Here is an 18,291-nt window from a genome sequence, read left to right as displayed (position 1 = left end):
CAATCGAAAACTAACTATTTCTGGAATTATAATAATTTCTGTAAAAACCTTTTGGGGCTGCATCGTGGAGAAGAAGAAGAAGAAGAAGAAGAGGCAAAACTGGTGGTTGTAATAGTGGTTTCGAATATAATCACCCAAGATTATCATTTTATCAGTCAGAAGTACCATTTTATCTGCTGTGAGTATCATTTTGTCATTTTATAGGTCAGAAGTATCATTTTATATGTACATACCTACAAATCAGTAAAAGTATCATTGTATCAACTCAGAGTATCATTCTATCCGGCAAAACTATCATTTTATGTACATACCTACAAATCAGTAAAAAGTATCATTGTATCAACTCAGAGTATCATTTTATCCGGCAAAACTATCATTTTATGAAGTAAACCTAACATCGAACTGAGAGAGAGTGAAAGAATGCAGCGAAATTCAGAAATTAAATGAGGGAAATGACATATTTACCCTCTGCGCATTTTTTATGAAGTAAATCTAAGTTTGAATCTCAGCCACAAGATTATAAAATATGTGTGGTTCATATTTAGTTATAGGGTTATTACGTGATTTGAGAGTTATTATATGATCACATCTCTCTATATATAGATATGTATATATAGGGTTTTGATCTATGCAAAACTAGATTTAAATACAAAAACGCAAAACAATATCATACATAGGGCACTTTTAGGTCATAGTTAGTTAATTTTTAGGTCATGCTAACAAAGCATGACCTAAAATAATCTTAGCATGACATTAAACTCAAATATTATAATATGACCTAAAATTGCTTAATTATGACCTTTCGTGTTTTTGGTTAATTATTGACCATTAGATCATCTAATCCTAGGACCAAGATTTGGGCTGCATTTCTGGATTTAAATGCATTTTTATTTTGATCATCTCATTTTATATATATATATATATATATATATATATGGATGTATTCATTTCCTTTTTGTATATTTTGTTCTTTGTTCTTTTTAATCTCAGCCCCATGATTTTGTCATCCGACGGTTAGATTGGTGCCACGTGTCATTTAATAATGCAGATTTTCAGTTGAATAATGCACACCGACTAATAATGCACCATTATAGTGTAATAATGCAGATCATCTGGACCGTTGATGAATGAGATCTAACGGCCCATATTAAGAAGAATAAAGGATCTAAGGGATGAATAGGAGAATAACGCTCCCATATATATATCCCCTATATATATATATCAGTATAGTCTCAAAGATCAAAAGCATAAAAACTACAAAAGTGTATATTATTCAGATAAATAGACAGTAATATAGACTTTGAAAAAGATACTACCTTTTCCTAAACTCCTTGACATCAGCCACATCAGCATTGATTAAAATCTTGGATGCTTGATAATGAGTGGATACACCAATCTCACCTAAAAATGACAAACAAACATTATAAATTAAGGTTCAGTTTATCAAAGACAATGTATATATAGGATGGAAATACAACCTCTGAAAACATTAGGCTTATAAAACTGCACTATGATTATAGGAACAATCCCTTCAGCCTTCTTCAATTGAGACAAATAAGAATCCACATTGGAATCCCAAATTGTACACAATATCTTATTATGGTTGTATAAAATGAAATAGAGTTAGTAACAAAAACAGAATCAGGTATAAAAAATGAAATGCAGGGACAGTGACACTTACTGCTCATCACTTATTTCAACCTCAATCAACCTATATCTATTTTGCTTCAAATCTCTTCCGGGGGCAGTAATTACCCCAATAATATCTGGCAAATTAAAAACTAAATAAATGAACCAAAAGATAGTAAATTAAAGTGTTGAAACAAACTATATAACATAACTTATACCAAAAAAGGATGTTTGGTCTTCATTCTCATTGCTTGATATATCAGCAAGTGGTTTAAAAGAAAACAAATTTGCTGGAAAATCAGGATCTCTGACTTCATATATCTCTGTTCTGAAATTCATAATTAGTCTATAAAGATGATTAGTAGCCTTGTTTCTGAGAGTGTTGTCCCTAACAAAGAAATTTTTTATATAATAGATGACTCCTTCATAAGGTTTATGTTCCAGATTCTGTAGCACTTTTTTAGGAAATGTTGCTTGAATGAATGTACCCTCAGTATTAAAAAAATATGCTATCAGATATGTATGAAATGATAAGTAGAAGATTATATGTGTTCCTCTTTATTTAATAGAAATATAGAAACTAATTTAAGAAACATAACTAAACATTTATATGCTTTAGTCATTCATACCTTTGAATCATGAATAATACATTCTGAATTGATATCTTTGTTGTCATCAGGAAGACCTCCAAAGACACGAACACAACAGACTTTTATGATGGAGTTTGTAATGGCAGTATGAAGATTCTGGACCAAGGTAACATAGGGAACCATAGTTCAACAACGGCCTGTATGAGACAAAAATATAGATTTTAGTTTCATTTACAATCATTTAAATCAATAATAACTCTATTCTTATGCGGGTTCAAATCATTCCAAAAAGGGGAGGAGAAGGAAATGAGAACATAATAATTCCAAAGAGGTTAGTTAAAATAAACTTAACCTAAGACATAATTTCATAAAATAAGCAATTATGTAGTATTAATATCCTACTCATTCTCTGTTTGCTATTTTACATTTTGCTATATGATTATCAAACTTGAATAGAATTCATGTATGACCTTTAAGTATTTCTGTGTGACTTATAATCAAGTATTTCAGATTTGCAATAGTTATAGATGACTTCCTCAACTAATTAATTTTGATGATGCATTCCATTTAGTATTAATATCCTACTCATTCTCTGTTTGCTATTTTACATTTTTCTATATGATTATCAAACTTGAATAGAATTCATGTATGACCTTTAATTATGCATTTCAGATATGTTATATCTCTAGATGACTTTCAATATACAAATGTACATGGAGTTCATATTTCCAGTTCATATTTTGGTTGTAAAAATGCAGTTATTTAATTTCCACCTCATATTTTAGCTGTACAAACATAGTTATATAATTTTATCCTATTATTTATGTTACAAATGTATGAAAACTAAGCTATTGTTTATGTTTGTTCAGGTTGTGAGTTGCATTGGAACTTGGAGTATTTTCGTATCTCAAATCCTATTCAAATATGTATATACATAATTCTCTATAATACCTATTTATTTGTAATAGAATAGGTTTAAGTACACACACCAATGAAACCTATACATAAAAAATAAAAAAACAAAAAATTACAAACATTGGAACCACAAATTCCTTTTACATTGAGTGTAAAAACAGTAACAAATATGAATGAAATAAGGCAAAAATAAATAAATAAATAAAATGAACTTCATTTTCCCACCCAAAACAGTGCCAGGTGGCAGTCCAAAAAGCTGGAACTTTATATATGTATAGATGTTGTGAAATAGTAGTAGTATTTTCATATTTATGCAAGAAGGGTTAGATCAGGGTTGAGGAAAAAAACTAAAATATCGATATACCGTACTTACCTTATCGAAAAAATATTGAACTTTCGGTATGGTATGGTACCTTATCGAATGATTTCAGTATGGTATCGATATAAATTTTCATATACCGTGGTATATCGCGACATATAAAAAATTCGATATATACCATAAATTACGGTACATATTGGAATTTACGGTATGTCGTGTAACATCCTCAAATCAATATATATTGTAAAAAAGGTATATATCGTGAACACAAAATATATTTAATTTAATATATAATACTACTATTTAATGTCATAACGGTTTTGTGGTATACTGTACTATTGTTGGCATGCCTTAAAATTTGATATACCAAATTTCGGCACGCCATACAAAGAAGAAGGTACGGTAACAATATTGAAATCGGTTATATCAAAAATACAGTATGCTGAAACTTTTGGTAAGGCAGAATGTATAGTTTGTACTCATACTTCATTTTTTGCACGACATGACAATTTCATTACAATATACCGTACCGACCCACCCCTATGTTGGATAAAATAACTTTTAACAATGAGACAACCATTACTAATTATCTATTGATTTGACTTGTCAATAGGTGAGAATATTTCAGAATTCAAAGTATGAGATATTATTTGTGGACCTATCCTAAGTAGGCTCAGCTTAATTGTTTTGAGCAATTGGCCCAAATGCTTGTTGGCCCATTACTTACTCGGGCATCACCGATGGCAGCCACGTGGCACTCCACGCGGATTGAGAGTGTGAGTTTTTGTATGCAAGGTGTGGTTTTGTTGTGAGGTTCAGTCACTCGACCTTTGGTTTCACCTCTCATTCACTCTCACTCTCTAAACTCTCATTCTCTCTCTATCTCTCTCTTGTCGATCGATAACCGCCTCCAGTCATCTCTTTCGGCCATTCCTTCTCTTCTGTTTGTGAGTCTGAATGGAGTAGTCTCTAGCTGAAGCAACCTCATCAAATGTTTTGCGAGGCCCGATACTTGGTTGAACTTCTGTGTTTTACCTGCTAAGTCAGATGAGATTTCTTCGCTATCTTGTGTGAGATTTGAGAGATCATTTGTTGTTGAGCCTATGTGCGAGTTCCTTGTGGGCGTGGTAACATCCTTGTGTTGACCAGGTTGTAGTGTGCGATAGTCGGTGAAATTCTAGGGTTTTTGGTTTGGGCATTCCTACGGTGCTTACCTTGTGGTTGTCGGCTGACATTGATGAGGTGCTTGGCCTAGTGTAGTTTCTGTGCAACCTGAGCAATTATTCCTTCAATCCTTTGTTTCTCACATATTGTTCTTGTGATACTAACACTTTTACTTGGTGTGCAGGTGATACTAGTTGGTCGACTTAGACTTAAGTTGGTGAAGACTCAAGTGTAGTTAGCATTCCGATTGTATCTTGTACTTGTAGTTGTGAAGCGCTTTAGTATCTTGGTTGGTTGTCAGGAGAGATTGGTCATCTCTTGACTCAAATATAAAAGAGGTTTTGGTAATTAGTGAATCTGTCGTGATCTTATCACTACTGTGGCTCGGGGTTCGGCGGATTGCGCTTGCAAGTTCTCCAATGTTTTTGCGTGACCTCGACCGAGACCTGTGGTGACTTGTGACATGTAGTCTTGGTGGGGGAAGGTTTAATGGGGGGTGCAAACCATATCCCACATCGGAGAATGAGTAAGAGTTGCAAACATATATATATCGTCTACCCCAACTCCATTAGTATGAGGTCTTTTGGGGAGTACCTCAAGAGCAAAACCACGAGGACTTTGCCCAAAGTGGACAATATCATACTAATGTGGAGTTGGGTGTGCAACACCGAACCCTAACACAAAGAATCATGACATCTTGCACTACAAAAAAAGATTTTACCAAGTAACGAAATATGAACAGGAATAGTACTCGACAATTTCCGAGCACATTCTAAGCACTTAGACTATTTTTAGTACTTTTCAAGCACGCAATAAAATAGCCAGAATCTTCGAAAATTTTTGTAATTTGCGAACACTTTCCATACACAGTCAACATGCTCGGAAAGTATTTCGAAGGTAAAAAAATTGGTGTATCGTTGCGAGTCATTTCTAAGCAACGGTCATAGCGATCGTCATTACACGAGGTTTTAGACAATGTATTTTTGAAGAAATTAATTTAATTAATTATTATTCCACCGACGTTTTTCAAGCACCGTATGAGTACACGTACAAATGTTCTAGGAAATGTCCGAGCAAACGATGTTTTCAAAAATTTATGAGCACCTGCATAAGTGCTCGGAAAATAACAAGCATACATGTGCTCGAAAATATTAAGATTTTATTGCTCTATACATAAATGTGTTTGGGGTTAAATATAAAACCAATCCATAGCTAGTGGAAGATGTACTTTTGCAAAATCTGAGGTTTGGCCGTTTGGGGTTCAAAATCCAACTCAATCTTTTTAGTTTATTTTCATTTTCACTTTTTTTGTTTGTTCACTACTAATATTTATTTCACTTTAGATAATAGCTAAATTTAGTAGAATATTAATTTAATTAGCATACTAATTTGATCTCCATTTGAAACAACGGTCCGTTTTGCATCTAATGAAAATTAAAATTGAAAGAATTGTGAGTTGTGGAGTAACTTGGAAACCAAAAATTTGAGCAAGGCATAAAATGTACAGCCCCAAAAATCAAATTGCGACTAATGTGCAAAATTAAGTATTGAATTAGGAGGTGACATGATTTGTAAAAATATTGACATGTTTGGCTCCCAACCGAAAAAACGGCATTTTATCTCATAATTAATAGTACGAATTTAATTATGTTGTAATTTGGTATGTTAAGTGGGGCATCTTTTTCTTTCCCTCTTTAATTAGTGTTTGTTTTCACGTGAGCTTTTTTCATGCCTTTGCCTAAAGCAGAACTTTTTTCACTTTTGTCATGACCAACCTTTTGAGTTCTGAGATTCCTTTTTCTCTCTTATATTATGGCTAAACCAAATTAATAGTATTACAAATTACTACAGCTACTTTCCATTTGTTACATTAAATACATTGAATTGAAGAGAAAGGATTGATAAAGGAGTTTATGGAGATGAGTGTGCTTACGTAACTATTTTCAAAATGACACATAATTTAGAATTTTTATGAAAATACTATACATTTAAAAATTTAATATTCAAATTCCATCTACAATTACAAAGTTTAATACATAATTACAATTATATGTTGAGCCATGAAAGTTTGGACTTTCAGCATAATATCTATCTGTGGAACCCATTAGCTTTGTTTTGCCCCTTTTAGCTGACAAAAACAAAATGATTGCTTTTAATCTCCTCTTATTGCATTTGTCGACAATTGTCTTGCCTCGAAATCTTTTTATCTGTGAGGTTTTGTCCAAATTAAAATGAAATATTGCAATTGTAAATAAATATTTGATGTTGTGAGTTTTGACTAAGTGTTAACTTTTTTGTATTGTTTATGTTTACAAATAAATATGAGACACATGTATATTTTTTTTAAGTAAATGGCATACTTAATTAAAGTTCTATAATGTATTGTGTGCTGAGTGCAAATATAGATTTTCTGATAATATTAGTATTACTTAGATCTAACGAAGCTAAGTAAGTTTGATTATGTTACTGTAAAATTTGACATAATTGCTTATAAATATCATAGGTGCAAAAATTTTAACTTTTTAAAATATTTTATTCAAAATATTATGAAAACTAAATTAAAATAATAGGATTATATATATGAGCCATAATTTAGAGACATAACTAATAGGGATTAATTTGTTATTTTTGCATCATTTGCATCATTTTATACTTATATTATGGAGTATAAATACATGCTGTTCGATTATGATAGTGATTCACACAAAAATATAATGGCAAAAGTAACTAAAGGAATTACTCTGTATTATATATACTTGCAAAGCATGTGAGGATTATACATTTAATTTTTTAGGAGAATAGAAAATAGTAGTAGCACTTAACAAAAACTTGAGTGCAATATTTAGACATCTTCATTAATAAATTCAAATTAAAATACATATACTATTAGCAAGGGTGTGATCCGTTGCTAACTTTTTTTTAAGTTGCTAACTTGTTAACTCATCAATGTAGTGTATTAAAAATGTCAATACGATGATAATGAAATGTCAACATATATAAACTTAAGTTGATATGTTAATACATTGCGTTGACATTAATATTTAAATGTCAATACAGTTTATTAAAATGTAAACACAAATATGTGATCGTGTTCATATTTTTAATACACTACGTTGATGAGTTAGCAAGTTAACAATTTAAGAAAAGTTAGTATTATAACACACCCCTAAATATTATTCTCTTTAATAAAATATTAGTACGGAGTATAACTAAAGATGAAATATAAAAATAAAACAAAAGATATTATATAATAAATATTAAAAAATCGTGCCAAAAAGAGAACTAAAGATACAATAGTTGAAGCATAAAATAATTTTAGGACAAAAAAATAGAGGTAGGATAAAGACATCATGTCAATAAACCATTTTGATATATATATATATATATATATATATATATATATATATATATATATATATATATATATATATATATATATATATATATATATATATATATAGGATTGTGATCAAGATAGAACCATTCTTAAACATAAAACCATTCTTAAACGTAGAACAAATGCCAAACGGAGGTCGTTACATCTTTTAATCCAATGGTGTTGATTTGCACAACAACTTCCCATTACAACCAAAACTATTATTAATGGGTGAATGCAGAGAAGTGAAAAAATAAAGCATGCATGGACTCTTCTTCGTTTCATTCATTCTTCCATCAACATGTGAGTTTTTTCACATGTTGAGTCCGGAATGTCGTGAAAACATAGTCTAATATGTATGATTTTTAATCTTGACCGTCATTTTTTCCTCATCCAATGAATAAAATATGTAGAGTTCTAGGTTCTACACTTAAGAATGGTTCTATCTTTAACGCAATATATATATATATATAGAGTTGTGATCATATGATAACCCCTAAATCACGTGATAACCCTATAACCAAATCTGAACCACACATATTTTCTAATCTTGTGGTTGAGATTCAAACTTAGATTTACTTCATAAAAAAAACGCGGGGGTAAATATGTCATTTCCCTCATTTAATTTCTGAATTTCGCCAAATATCACGTAAAATGATAAAATGATATATGTTAGGTTTATTGCATAGAATGATAGTTTTGCCGGATAGAATGATACCCTGAGATGATAAAATGATAATGTGTCATTTCCCTCATTTAATTTCTGAATTTCGTCAAATATCACGTAAAATGATAAAATGATATATGTTATGTTTATTGCATAGAATGATAGTTTTGCCGGATAGAATGATACTCTGAGTTGATAAAATGATACTTTTTGACTGACTGATAAAATGATAAAATGATATATGTTAGGTTTATTGCATAGAATGATAGTTTTGCCGGATAGAATGATACTTTGAGTTAATAAAATGATACTTTTGACTGACTGATAAAATGATAAAATGATATATGTTAGGTTTATTGCATAGAATGATAGTTTTGCCGGATAGAATGATACTCTGAGTTGATAAAATGATACTTTTGACTGACTGATAAAATGATAAAAAAGATACATATGTTAGGTTTATTGCATAGAATGATAGTTTTGCCGGATAGAATAATACTCTGAGTTGATAAAATGATACTTTTGACTGACTGATAAAATGATATATGTTAGGTTTATTGCATAGAATGATAGTTTTGCCGGATAGAATGATACTCTGAGTTGATAAAATGATACTTATGACTGACTGATAAAATGATATATGTTAGGTTTATTGCATAGAATGATAGTTTTGCCGGATAAAATGATACTCTGAGTTGATAAAATGATACTTTTGACTGATAAAATGATAAAATGATATATGTTAGGTTTATTGCGTAGAATGATAGTTTTGCCGGATAGAATGATACTCTGAGTTGATAAAATGATACTTTTGACTGAATGATAAAATGATAAAATGATATATGTTAGGTTTATTGCATAGAATGATAGTTTTGCCGGATAACATGATACTCTGAGTTGATAAAATGATACTTTTGACTGATAAAATGATATATGTTAGGTTTATTGCGTAGAATGATAGTTTTGCCGGATAGAATGATACTCTGAGTTGATAAAATGATACTTTTGACTGACTGATAAAATGATAAAATGATATATGTTAGGTTTATTGCATATAATGATAGTTTTTCCGGATAAAATGATACTCTGAGTTGATAAAATGATACTTTTGACTGAATGATAAAATGATATATGTTAGGTTTATTGCATAGAATGATAGTTTTACCGGATAGAATGATACTCTGAGTTGATAAAATAATACTTTTGACTGATAAAATGATAAAATGATACTTAGATAAGATTTTACGTATTTAAATGAGCGAAATTTGTATATCATGAGAAATAAGATTTTACGTATAACTGAACCTCATACATACATGTAACTGAACCTCATACATCTGTATATCATGGGAAATAAGATTTTACGTATTTAAATGAGCGAAATTTGGATACGTAAATTTTATCATGAGCGAAATTCAGAAATTAAATAAGCGAAATGACATATTTACCCTCTGCGCCTTTTTAATGAATGAAAGCTAAGTTTGAATCTAGACCACGTGATTTTAAATATATATATATATATATATATATATATATATATATATATATATATATAGGGGTGCATTATAATGATAACCCCAATTTCCGTAATAACCCTATAACTAAATCTGAACCACACATTTTTAAAATCACGTGGTCTAGATTCAAACTTAGATTTACTTCATAAAAAAAAACGCGGGGGTAAATATGTCATTTCGCTCATGATAAAATTTACGTATCCAAATTTCGCTCATTGAATTTCTGAATTTCACTCATTTTATCATTTTATCAGTCAGTCAAAAGTATCATTTCATCAACTCAGAGTATCATTCTATCCGGTAAAACTATCATTCTATGCAATAAACCTAAAATATATCATTTTATCAGTTAGTCAAAAGTATCATTTTATCAACTCAGAGTATCATTCTATCCGGCAAAACTATCATTCTATGCAATAAACCTAACATATATCATTTTATCACTCAGTCAAAAGTATCATTTTATCAACTCAGAGTATCATTCTATCCTGCAAAACTATCATTCTATGCAATAAACCTATCATTTTTATCATTTTATCAGTCAGTCAAAAGTATCATTTTATCAACTCAGAGTATCATTCTATCCGGCAAAACTATCATTCTATGCAATAAATCTAACATATATCATTTTATCATTTTATCAATAAGTCAAAAGTATCATTTTATCAACTCAGAGTATCATTCTATCCGGCAAAACTATCATTCTATGCAATAAACCTAATATAATCGGCACAATACATAATATACAAACCTACAAAGCAGTAAACGTATCATTTTATCAACTCAGAGTATCATTTTTATAAGGTTACTGTCATTTTATCCGCTTAGATTATCATTTTATCAGGTAAAAGTATCATTTTATTAAACAAAAATGTCATTTTATACACCAAAAATACATATCATTCTATCGGCTGAAAGTATCATTCTACCCCGCAAAACTATCATTCTATCGGCTAAAAGTATCAGTCTATCCGGCAAAACTATCATTTTATGCAGTAAACCTAACATTTATAAGCTAAAAGTATATTTTATCAACTCAGAGTATCATTCTATCCGGAAAAACTATCATTCTATGCAATAAACCTAACATATATCATTTTATCATTTTATCAGTCAGTCAAAGTATCATTTTATCAACTCAGAGTATCATTCTATGCGGCAAAACTATCATTCTATGCAATAAACCTATCATTTTATCATTTTATCAGTTAGTCAAAAGTATCATTTTATCAACTCAGATTATCATTCTATCCGGCAAAACTATCATTCTATGCAATAAACCTATCATTTTAACAGTCAGTCAAAAGTATCATTTTATCAACTCAGAGTATCATTCTATCCGGCAAAACCATCATTCTATGCAATAAACATATCATTTTATCATTTTATCATTTTACGTGATATTTGGCGAAATTCAGAAAATAAATGAGGGAAATGACAGTTTTACTCCCGCGGTTTTTTTTATGAAGTAAATCTAAGTTTGAATCTCAAAACTATCATTTTATTCAATAAACCTATCATTTTATCATTTATCATTTTACGTGATATTTGGCGAAATTCAGAAATTAAATGAGGGAAATGACAGTTTTACCCCCGCGCTTTTTTTTATGAAGTAAATCTAAGTTTGAATTTCAACCGCATGATTAGAAATATGTGTGGTCCAGATTTGGTTATAGGGTTATTACGATATTTAGGGGTTATCATATGATCACGACTCTCTCTATATATATATATATTGATGTAGAAAAGATGTTTTTCAATAAAAAATTTCACGATTATATTTTATACATTCAAATAATTAAGAATAATTTGAATTAAAAAATAAAACACAAATTTGAAACGGTCACAATTTTGAAAAAAGGTAGTGTGGTGGGTGGTGCCGAGATGAAACCCGAAACATGTTTAGTTGTAATTTAAGTTAAAGTGAGAAAAAATGATTGCTCGAAAGCGAGAAAGTACTCCCTCCGTCCCACTCAAGATGACTACATTTTTTAGTGGCATGGAGTTTTAGGTGAAATAGTTGTTTATGATAAAGTAGAGTAGAAAAAGTAATTGAATATTTTAATGAGGAGAGACAAATTTTATTCCAAATATAGAATGTGGATATCTTGAACGGGACAAACTAAAAATGAAAGGTGGACAATTTAAATGGGACGGAAGGAATGCATAATCTAATTTGTAATCACTCGTTTTTGCAGCTAAAATTTGTCCAAATGTGTTCGATTAGATCGTGTTGGAAGAATTACGAGGCGACTCCCAACGTCATAGGTATTCGCAAAATGGTGGCGGCACACCTTAGTGCATGGAGTTGGTTGTAGATGAGATTGATACTTTTATTCAAAGGAAAATATTGACCATGGAGGATTGGAGATGATTGTAAATGGTGTAAAAAATGAATTTGGATGAAGAGATATTTGCAAGTGTGAATACAAGATATTGGAGGATTAAAAATGTAAAAAATAGGTAAAAAATCATTGTGTAACAATATATAGCATATTATTCAAACTTTGGACTACTGTTCTAGTTTAAGTAAAATAAACATAAAATAGAGTTTTGCACTGCAGATTCATTCTAGATTTCCTAACTTTCTAGATTGAATTATACATTGCAGAAATCAATCATCTTTTTTTGATAAAGCTAACATTATGAACAATCATCCATCCCACTCCAAAAACAATTGACAGACTTCAAATCTTTTTTACACAACTTTTATAGATGCTACATAACAGAATCAATAGATCTCTTGAAGATTGAGCTACATTATTTACCATTACATCATGGCCACATTTGCAACTATTCATTCATCCATGATTTAAAGTGTCCTCGTGTATTTCAACAAGTGTAACATCGAATAAACTTTTAAGATTTTGTCAGTATGCAAAAGGAGTACACTGTCAGATTTTAAGATATTATATTACTGAATGCAACATCTGCAAAAAGTAAAAAATAATTAGTTGACATACACAACATATAAACCAATTTAAATGAAAGCATTTGTACATTAGAGTCGGTGATCAAAGATATTTTCACATAATGATGATCAACTGGTATTATCAATTGACAAAGCAAAATCTCTCATATTTAAAAGCAGAGTAAAAATTAGGCAGGCAACATTAGTACATAATTGTTCATGAGAAAAAGTTAAAAAAAATCGAGACGAAAACCGGAAGAGTCAGCATAATCAGCGTTTTCATTCGTCAACCTTCACATAAAAAGAAATCAGGGATGAGTAGTAAAATTTTGCAGCTTAACTTGCAAAGATGTCTCAGAGATGTATACCATTGTAGGTGCAGATCAATTTGTTTCGGTTGAAATTGGCAAGGGCGCGTGCACGTTGATTAGAGCCAGGCTGGCTGCTGTAGGGAAAAGGAAAGAATGATTTCACTACGCAAATACTAAAAATATGCACTGAAATTGATGAACACAAGATTGTCTGTACCTTCTGGTTCCATTCTCAGCCAGTCTTGCCCACATACCAAAGCTTCTCTGGTATCTGGAGTTAGCGAGCTATGATCCTGGTCTAGTGTTCTGCCCGTGTTGCTGAATGCTACCTCTGGTCCAAGAGTAGACACGGAGATAGCAAGAATATCACGCGCCATCACAGACAAGATTGGATACCTTGGTGTATGAACTTTCCACCAATTTAATATGCTGAAATCACAATTGCGGGGAAATACGGGCTCCTCTAGGTACTTCTCTAAATCTGATGACATGGACTGACTTTGGGAAGTTTCGTACAGGAACTTGTCGAAACCCTTAAGTTTATCTCTAGAAGCACTGCTGGTACTGGGTAAGCTGCTGCCAGATAAAACTGAATCTTGATCGGGAGAAGATGAAGCCATCAGGTATTCAGTAAAAAGTTCCCTAAGACCATCAGCAACTTCTTTAATGCGATCAGGGGCGGTGCTGGCATAAATTTGTCCATAGTAGTACTCGACCAACTTCATTTTGAAACGAGGATCTAGAATTGCTGCAATAGCTAAACCCAGGCTACACTTGCTCCAATACGTGTCAAATCTGTCTTTCATCTTTAAGGCTACACTACTTAGAAAATCATCAGGGCTCCTACACCACTCAATTAGTTGAATGTGCATATCACATATCTCCGAAAAAAATATGTTGGCAGTTGCATACTTGTTTCCTACTACAATGGTAGTGAAGTCAAGAAGAAATTTCAGGAAACCTGCAATAGAACTAGCCCATTCCCACTCTGTTTCGGATAAAGCTTTTGTGTAGGAGGAATCATGCTCTTGCAAAAGAGAAAAGGCACCCCTGTATTCTATTGCCGATTCAAGCATCAGGTACGTAGATTTCCACTGCATCAGAGAGTCGAGAACCAGACGCCTAACACTGCTGATTCCTGCTTGTTGAGCGATTTCATTAAATTTTCCAAGTAATGTTTGTGTACTCTTGACGTGCCTTACACTCTCACGAATTTTATGTATCAAGTCGTGGCATGCTTCCATGACTTCTTGCACAATGGACTTCAAAAGATGGGTAACACATCGAACATCAAATAACTCACCATCCTTGAAAAATGGTCTATTCTGGGATAACCAGTCCTTAATCCTGAACACCATGATTTCATGGGCAGAACAATCATCAAATGTCATGGAAAACAACTTGTGATCAATAGCCCAGTCTGTCAAACTCTTGATAACAACTTCTGAAAGCACGTCATCAGTATGAGATGGATCCAATGATATGAAATTAAGCATCTTCTTTTGTAGTCTCCAGTCATCATCAATGTAATTAGCAGTAAGGCACACATATCCAGCACTTTCATGTGAACCCCACATGTCAACAGCAAGGCTGATTCTACCATGAAAATGACGAATTGCCTCGTACAACTTATGCTTCTCCTTGTTGTAGATGGTAAGGCAATCCATCTCTATGGCTCCATCATTGTTGTTAACATCAAATAACGGCTGGAGATTCTTGACAAATATTTTAAATCCAACATGGTTCACCATTGCCAGGGGATAACCATGTAGCATAATCATTCGAGCAAGATCCAACCGACTGCGCTCTTGATCAAATTTAACACTTCCCAAATTGATTGTTTGGATAGCTTCTTCTTTCGTCTGCTCATGTTCAAACTTAAGAGGCATAGGATTGAGGATTTCATCTTTTATTCTACCTTCGTCATAGCTGATGGCTGCTACAGCAAGATTACTTTGACCGAGAGGACTCTGACTAGTTTCATTTCTCTTCCTCTTTGCAGAAAGTATTTGAGAAACATCAAAATTTGACCTCTTCAGACACCGCACCAAATGATTCCTCAAATGAGTCGTACCACTGTTACTCGACCCACTCAGTTTCTTTTTGCAATGGACGCAAACAGCATACTGTGCATCTGCCTTCCTGACTCTTTCAAAATGATTCCAGACAACAGAAGTCAACCTTTTTGTTTTCTTGGCGGGAACCTCATTTATTATTTCCATATCATGGACTAGGTACTAAAATATCTACTCTGTGTCAACGGTTTTAAACTGATCTCATAATGGAACTTCTCTCAGGATGGAGAGCAATGAAGACTTCACCGTCATTCATTTTATACCTGCACCCAAGGAAATTAAAGAGAATATGATTCGGCAGGTTGATAACAACAGATTAATCAAGCAAACGGAAAAAGTGATGCATAAATAATCATCCACATTGAGTTCACACTGAAAAGTAGTCGCATTCAAAAGCACAACATATTAACATGAAAAGGAAGCGCAACGTCGACCCAGAATCAATACAAACAAACAAAACATAAGTACTCGACATGTGTTTCAAAGATGCATTATATCGAAAAAAGAAAAGAAAGCTACATACTTTTTCACAGGAGATGGATCACATCACAAGATTACGGCATGCACATAACGGCAAATTAACTTTCAACAAGATATTCACACATGATATCAGAGAAGGCATATATCTATAACTACCATCCTCTCTCTATGGTCTTAATTAACTAACATCTCTACCTACACCATGAACCTCTGAAACGTCTGTTCAGAAAAAAAAATCTTTAATGATTTTCTATATATAATTTTATGATGATTTTCGAGCAGTTGACCCGAATATAATGATCGCGACGCTGAAAATGGATGCTCAAAAACCGGTTGAAAACTGGAGGTCATCAAACATTACTCAATCAACTGAAATTTGACAATTCACACACGTTAACTCTATACAAATTCGATTCCTGATCAGATTATCCAGAAATAAAACAATTTACACGAGATCACAGAAATTACAACTCTACAGTCCATAAAAAAAATTCATCTACATGCTCAAATCCACAAAGGATCGTGGACAACGACGGATCAAAAAGCGTGAATTTCGTAATGGTTCACCAAATTAAAGACAGAAAAATAGGCTCGAAAGCCGAATTGCATCATCACGAAAACGGGTCGGATCTAAAGCGCAAGAGGGGATATATTGAACCTGACAATTTTCCGGCAGCGGGATCCGACCGGAGGACCCGAAATCACGAAAAGGGTTAGGGTTAGGGTTTGGATTTGGGATGTTTTGGTGGAGTTGGATTGTGATATGGAGCGGATTTCTGGTTTGGTAATTACCCGGAAATCTGGATCGGGTTGTTTGCTTCCGGGTCGGGTTTGCTTACCTTACTCTCTATCAAACACGATTATAATAAGATTTGATTTTATAATTGAAAAATGTAAGTAAATTTAATTTGTATATATATTCAATAACAAAAAAATAAAAAAAAATACGAATCATGTATGAAAACGTTATTGAGATTATAAATCTTCTTCTGATTATGTAAATCACTATATTTATATTTTAGAAGCCAAAGCTTATTTATGATTATAATAATTTTTATTTAAAATCCACATCAACTACTCCCTCCGTCAGTGATTAAATGTCCCATATTTGACAGACACGGATTTTAAAAAATTGTTTGACTTTATATAGTAAAGTGGGTAGAGAAGTTAGTGGAATATGAGGCATATTTTTATATGTTGGTTTTATAATAAAATGTGAGTGAAATGAGTTAGTGGAATGTAGAGTTCACTTACCAAATATAGTAAAAGTGAAATGAGATATTTATCGGCGGACAGATGAAGAAAGAAAAAATGAGACATTTAATAGCGGACGAAGAGAGTAATTTTTATGAACACTATGTCGAACAAATTCAAAACTTTAACAATTCACAAAAATTCAATATATCATTTTTACTAATTTTTTAAATCACTAGAAATACACTGGGTAAGAATCAATGTTGAATTGTAACAAATTCTTAAAAATATTCCCTCTGTTCCACGTTAATAAAATCACTTTTTTATTTTGGAAAGCTCTAAGTTAATTGAGTCATTTCTATTTTTTGCAAAAAGTAATTTTCCCTTTTACTTTATTCTCTTTTCATCTCTCTTAGCTTATTCACCATTCATTTAACACACTATTCTTAAACTTCTTGCCTAAAAAATGTCTCTATTAACAAGGAACGAATAGAGTATAATCCAAAATTTTCCTTCAAATATATATATAAAAAAATAGTAACTATTTTAGTAGTGATATAATAGCCAATAAAATTGAATTTATTACATTTTACTTTACTTTCTCCGATCTTTCCATACAAGTATTGAGCTCCCGTTTGTATTCGATATGAATCATATGATTATGTACGATTTAGCTCAAAATTTGAATGTCTATTATATTCCATTTGTTCCTTGTTATTTGAGTCATTTCTTTTTTGCAACTCACCCGATCGGATGGGAGAGATCGAGGAGTTCCAGATGAAGTGACCCGGCTAGTTAGCGTCACCGAGTGTGGCCAAAACCATCACCTGCTGAGTGGCGCAGACAAGGTTAATCAGGAATTTTCACCCCAGTGTATAGCTAACATGTCCTAGGCCACCCGACTAGGTAGTGATATGTGAAATGTTAACTTAACAATAAAGTCACACTTTATGCATTGAGTTTTATCCCTTAGAGCATCTGAAATGGTGATCCATAACTAAGAAATACTCATGGCGTCACGCGACTTTTATTCATTTTTATTCAATTCCTTAACTAAGGTACAATACCTCCAACAATTCATTACATTCCTTAACTATTAATGGTCCCATATTTTTTGCAACTCACCCGATCGGATGGGGGAGA

At 32.1% G+C, this 18,291-nt stretch overlaps 1 protein-coding gene across 5 annotated transcripts; it reads right to left on the bottom strand.

Moving 5' to 3' along the window:
• Positions 1-12,787: 12,787 nt before the first annotated feature.
• LOC121809426 (zinc finger BED domain-containing protein RICESLEEPER 1-like) lies at positions 12,788-16,705 on the bottom strand. Of its 5 annotated transcripts, none has more exons than XM_042210044.1 (4): positions 16,613-16,705; positions 13,617-15,737; positions 13,457-13,533; positions 12,788-13,107 (listed from the first exon to the last, which is right to left on the bottom strand). In XM_042210044.1, exons 2-3 carry the CDS (start codon positions 15,619-15,621, stop codon positions 13,472-13,474), a joined length of 2,067 nt encoding a protein of 688 aa, XP_042065978.1. In that variant the 5' UTR covers positions 15,622-15,737; positions 16,613-16,705; the 3' UTR covers positions 12,788-13,107; positions 13,457-13,471. The 5 variants fall into 5 exon arrangements, with proteins under 5 accessions (XP_042065978.1, XP_042065980.1, XP_042065977.1 ...); XM_042210046.1 differs by having other exon boundaries at positions 13,457-13,530; XM_042210043.1 differs by lacking the exon at positions 12,788-13,107 and adding an exon at positions 13,132-13,379.
• Between the last annotated feature and the right edge of the window lie 1,586 nt (positions 16,706-18,291).

This window comes from Salvia splendens, chromosome 6, assembly GCF_004379255.2.
Source record: "Salvia splendens isolate huo1 chromosome 6, SspV2, whole genome shotgun sequence".
NCBI classification, from domain to species: Eukaryota; Viridiplantae; Streptophyta; class Magnoliopsida; order Lamiales; family Lamiaceae; genus Salvia; species Salvia splendens.
Note: the sequence above shows the minus strand (reverse complement) of the source record. Positions and strands in the feature narration are given on the sequence as shown.

Excerpts from the sequence above, each read along its gene's own strand:
- LOC121809426 (XM_042210044.1), bottom strand. The coding sequence starts at position 15,621 with ATGGAAATAATAAATGAGGTTCCCGCCAAGAAAACAAAAAGGTTGACT. Across the intron at positions 13,534-13,616 it reads GCTGAGAATGGAACCAGAAG|CAGCCAGCCTGGCTCTAATC; the intron begins GTACAGACAATC and ends TTTTCCCTACAG.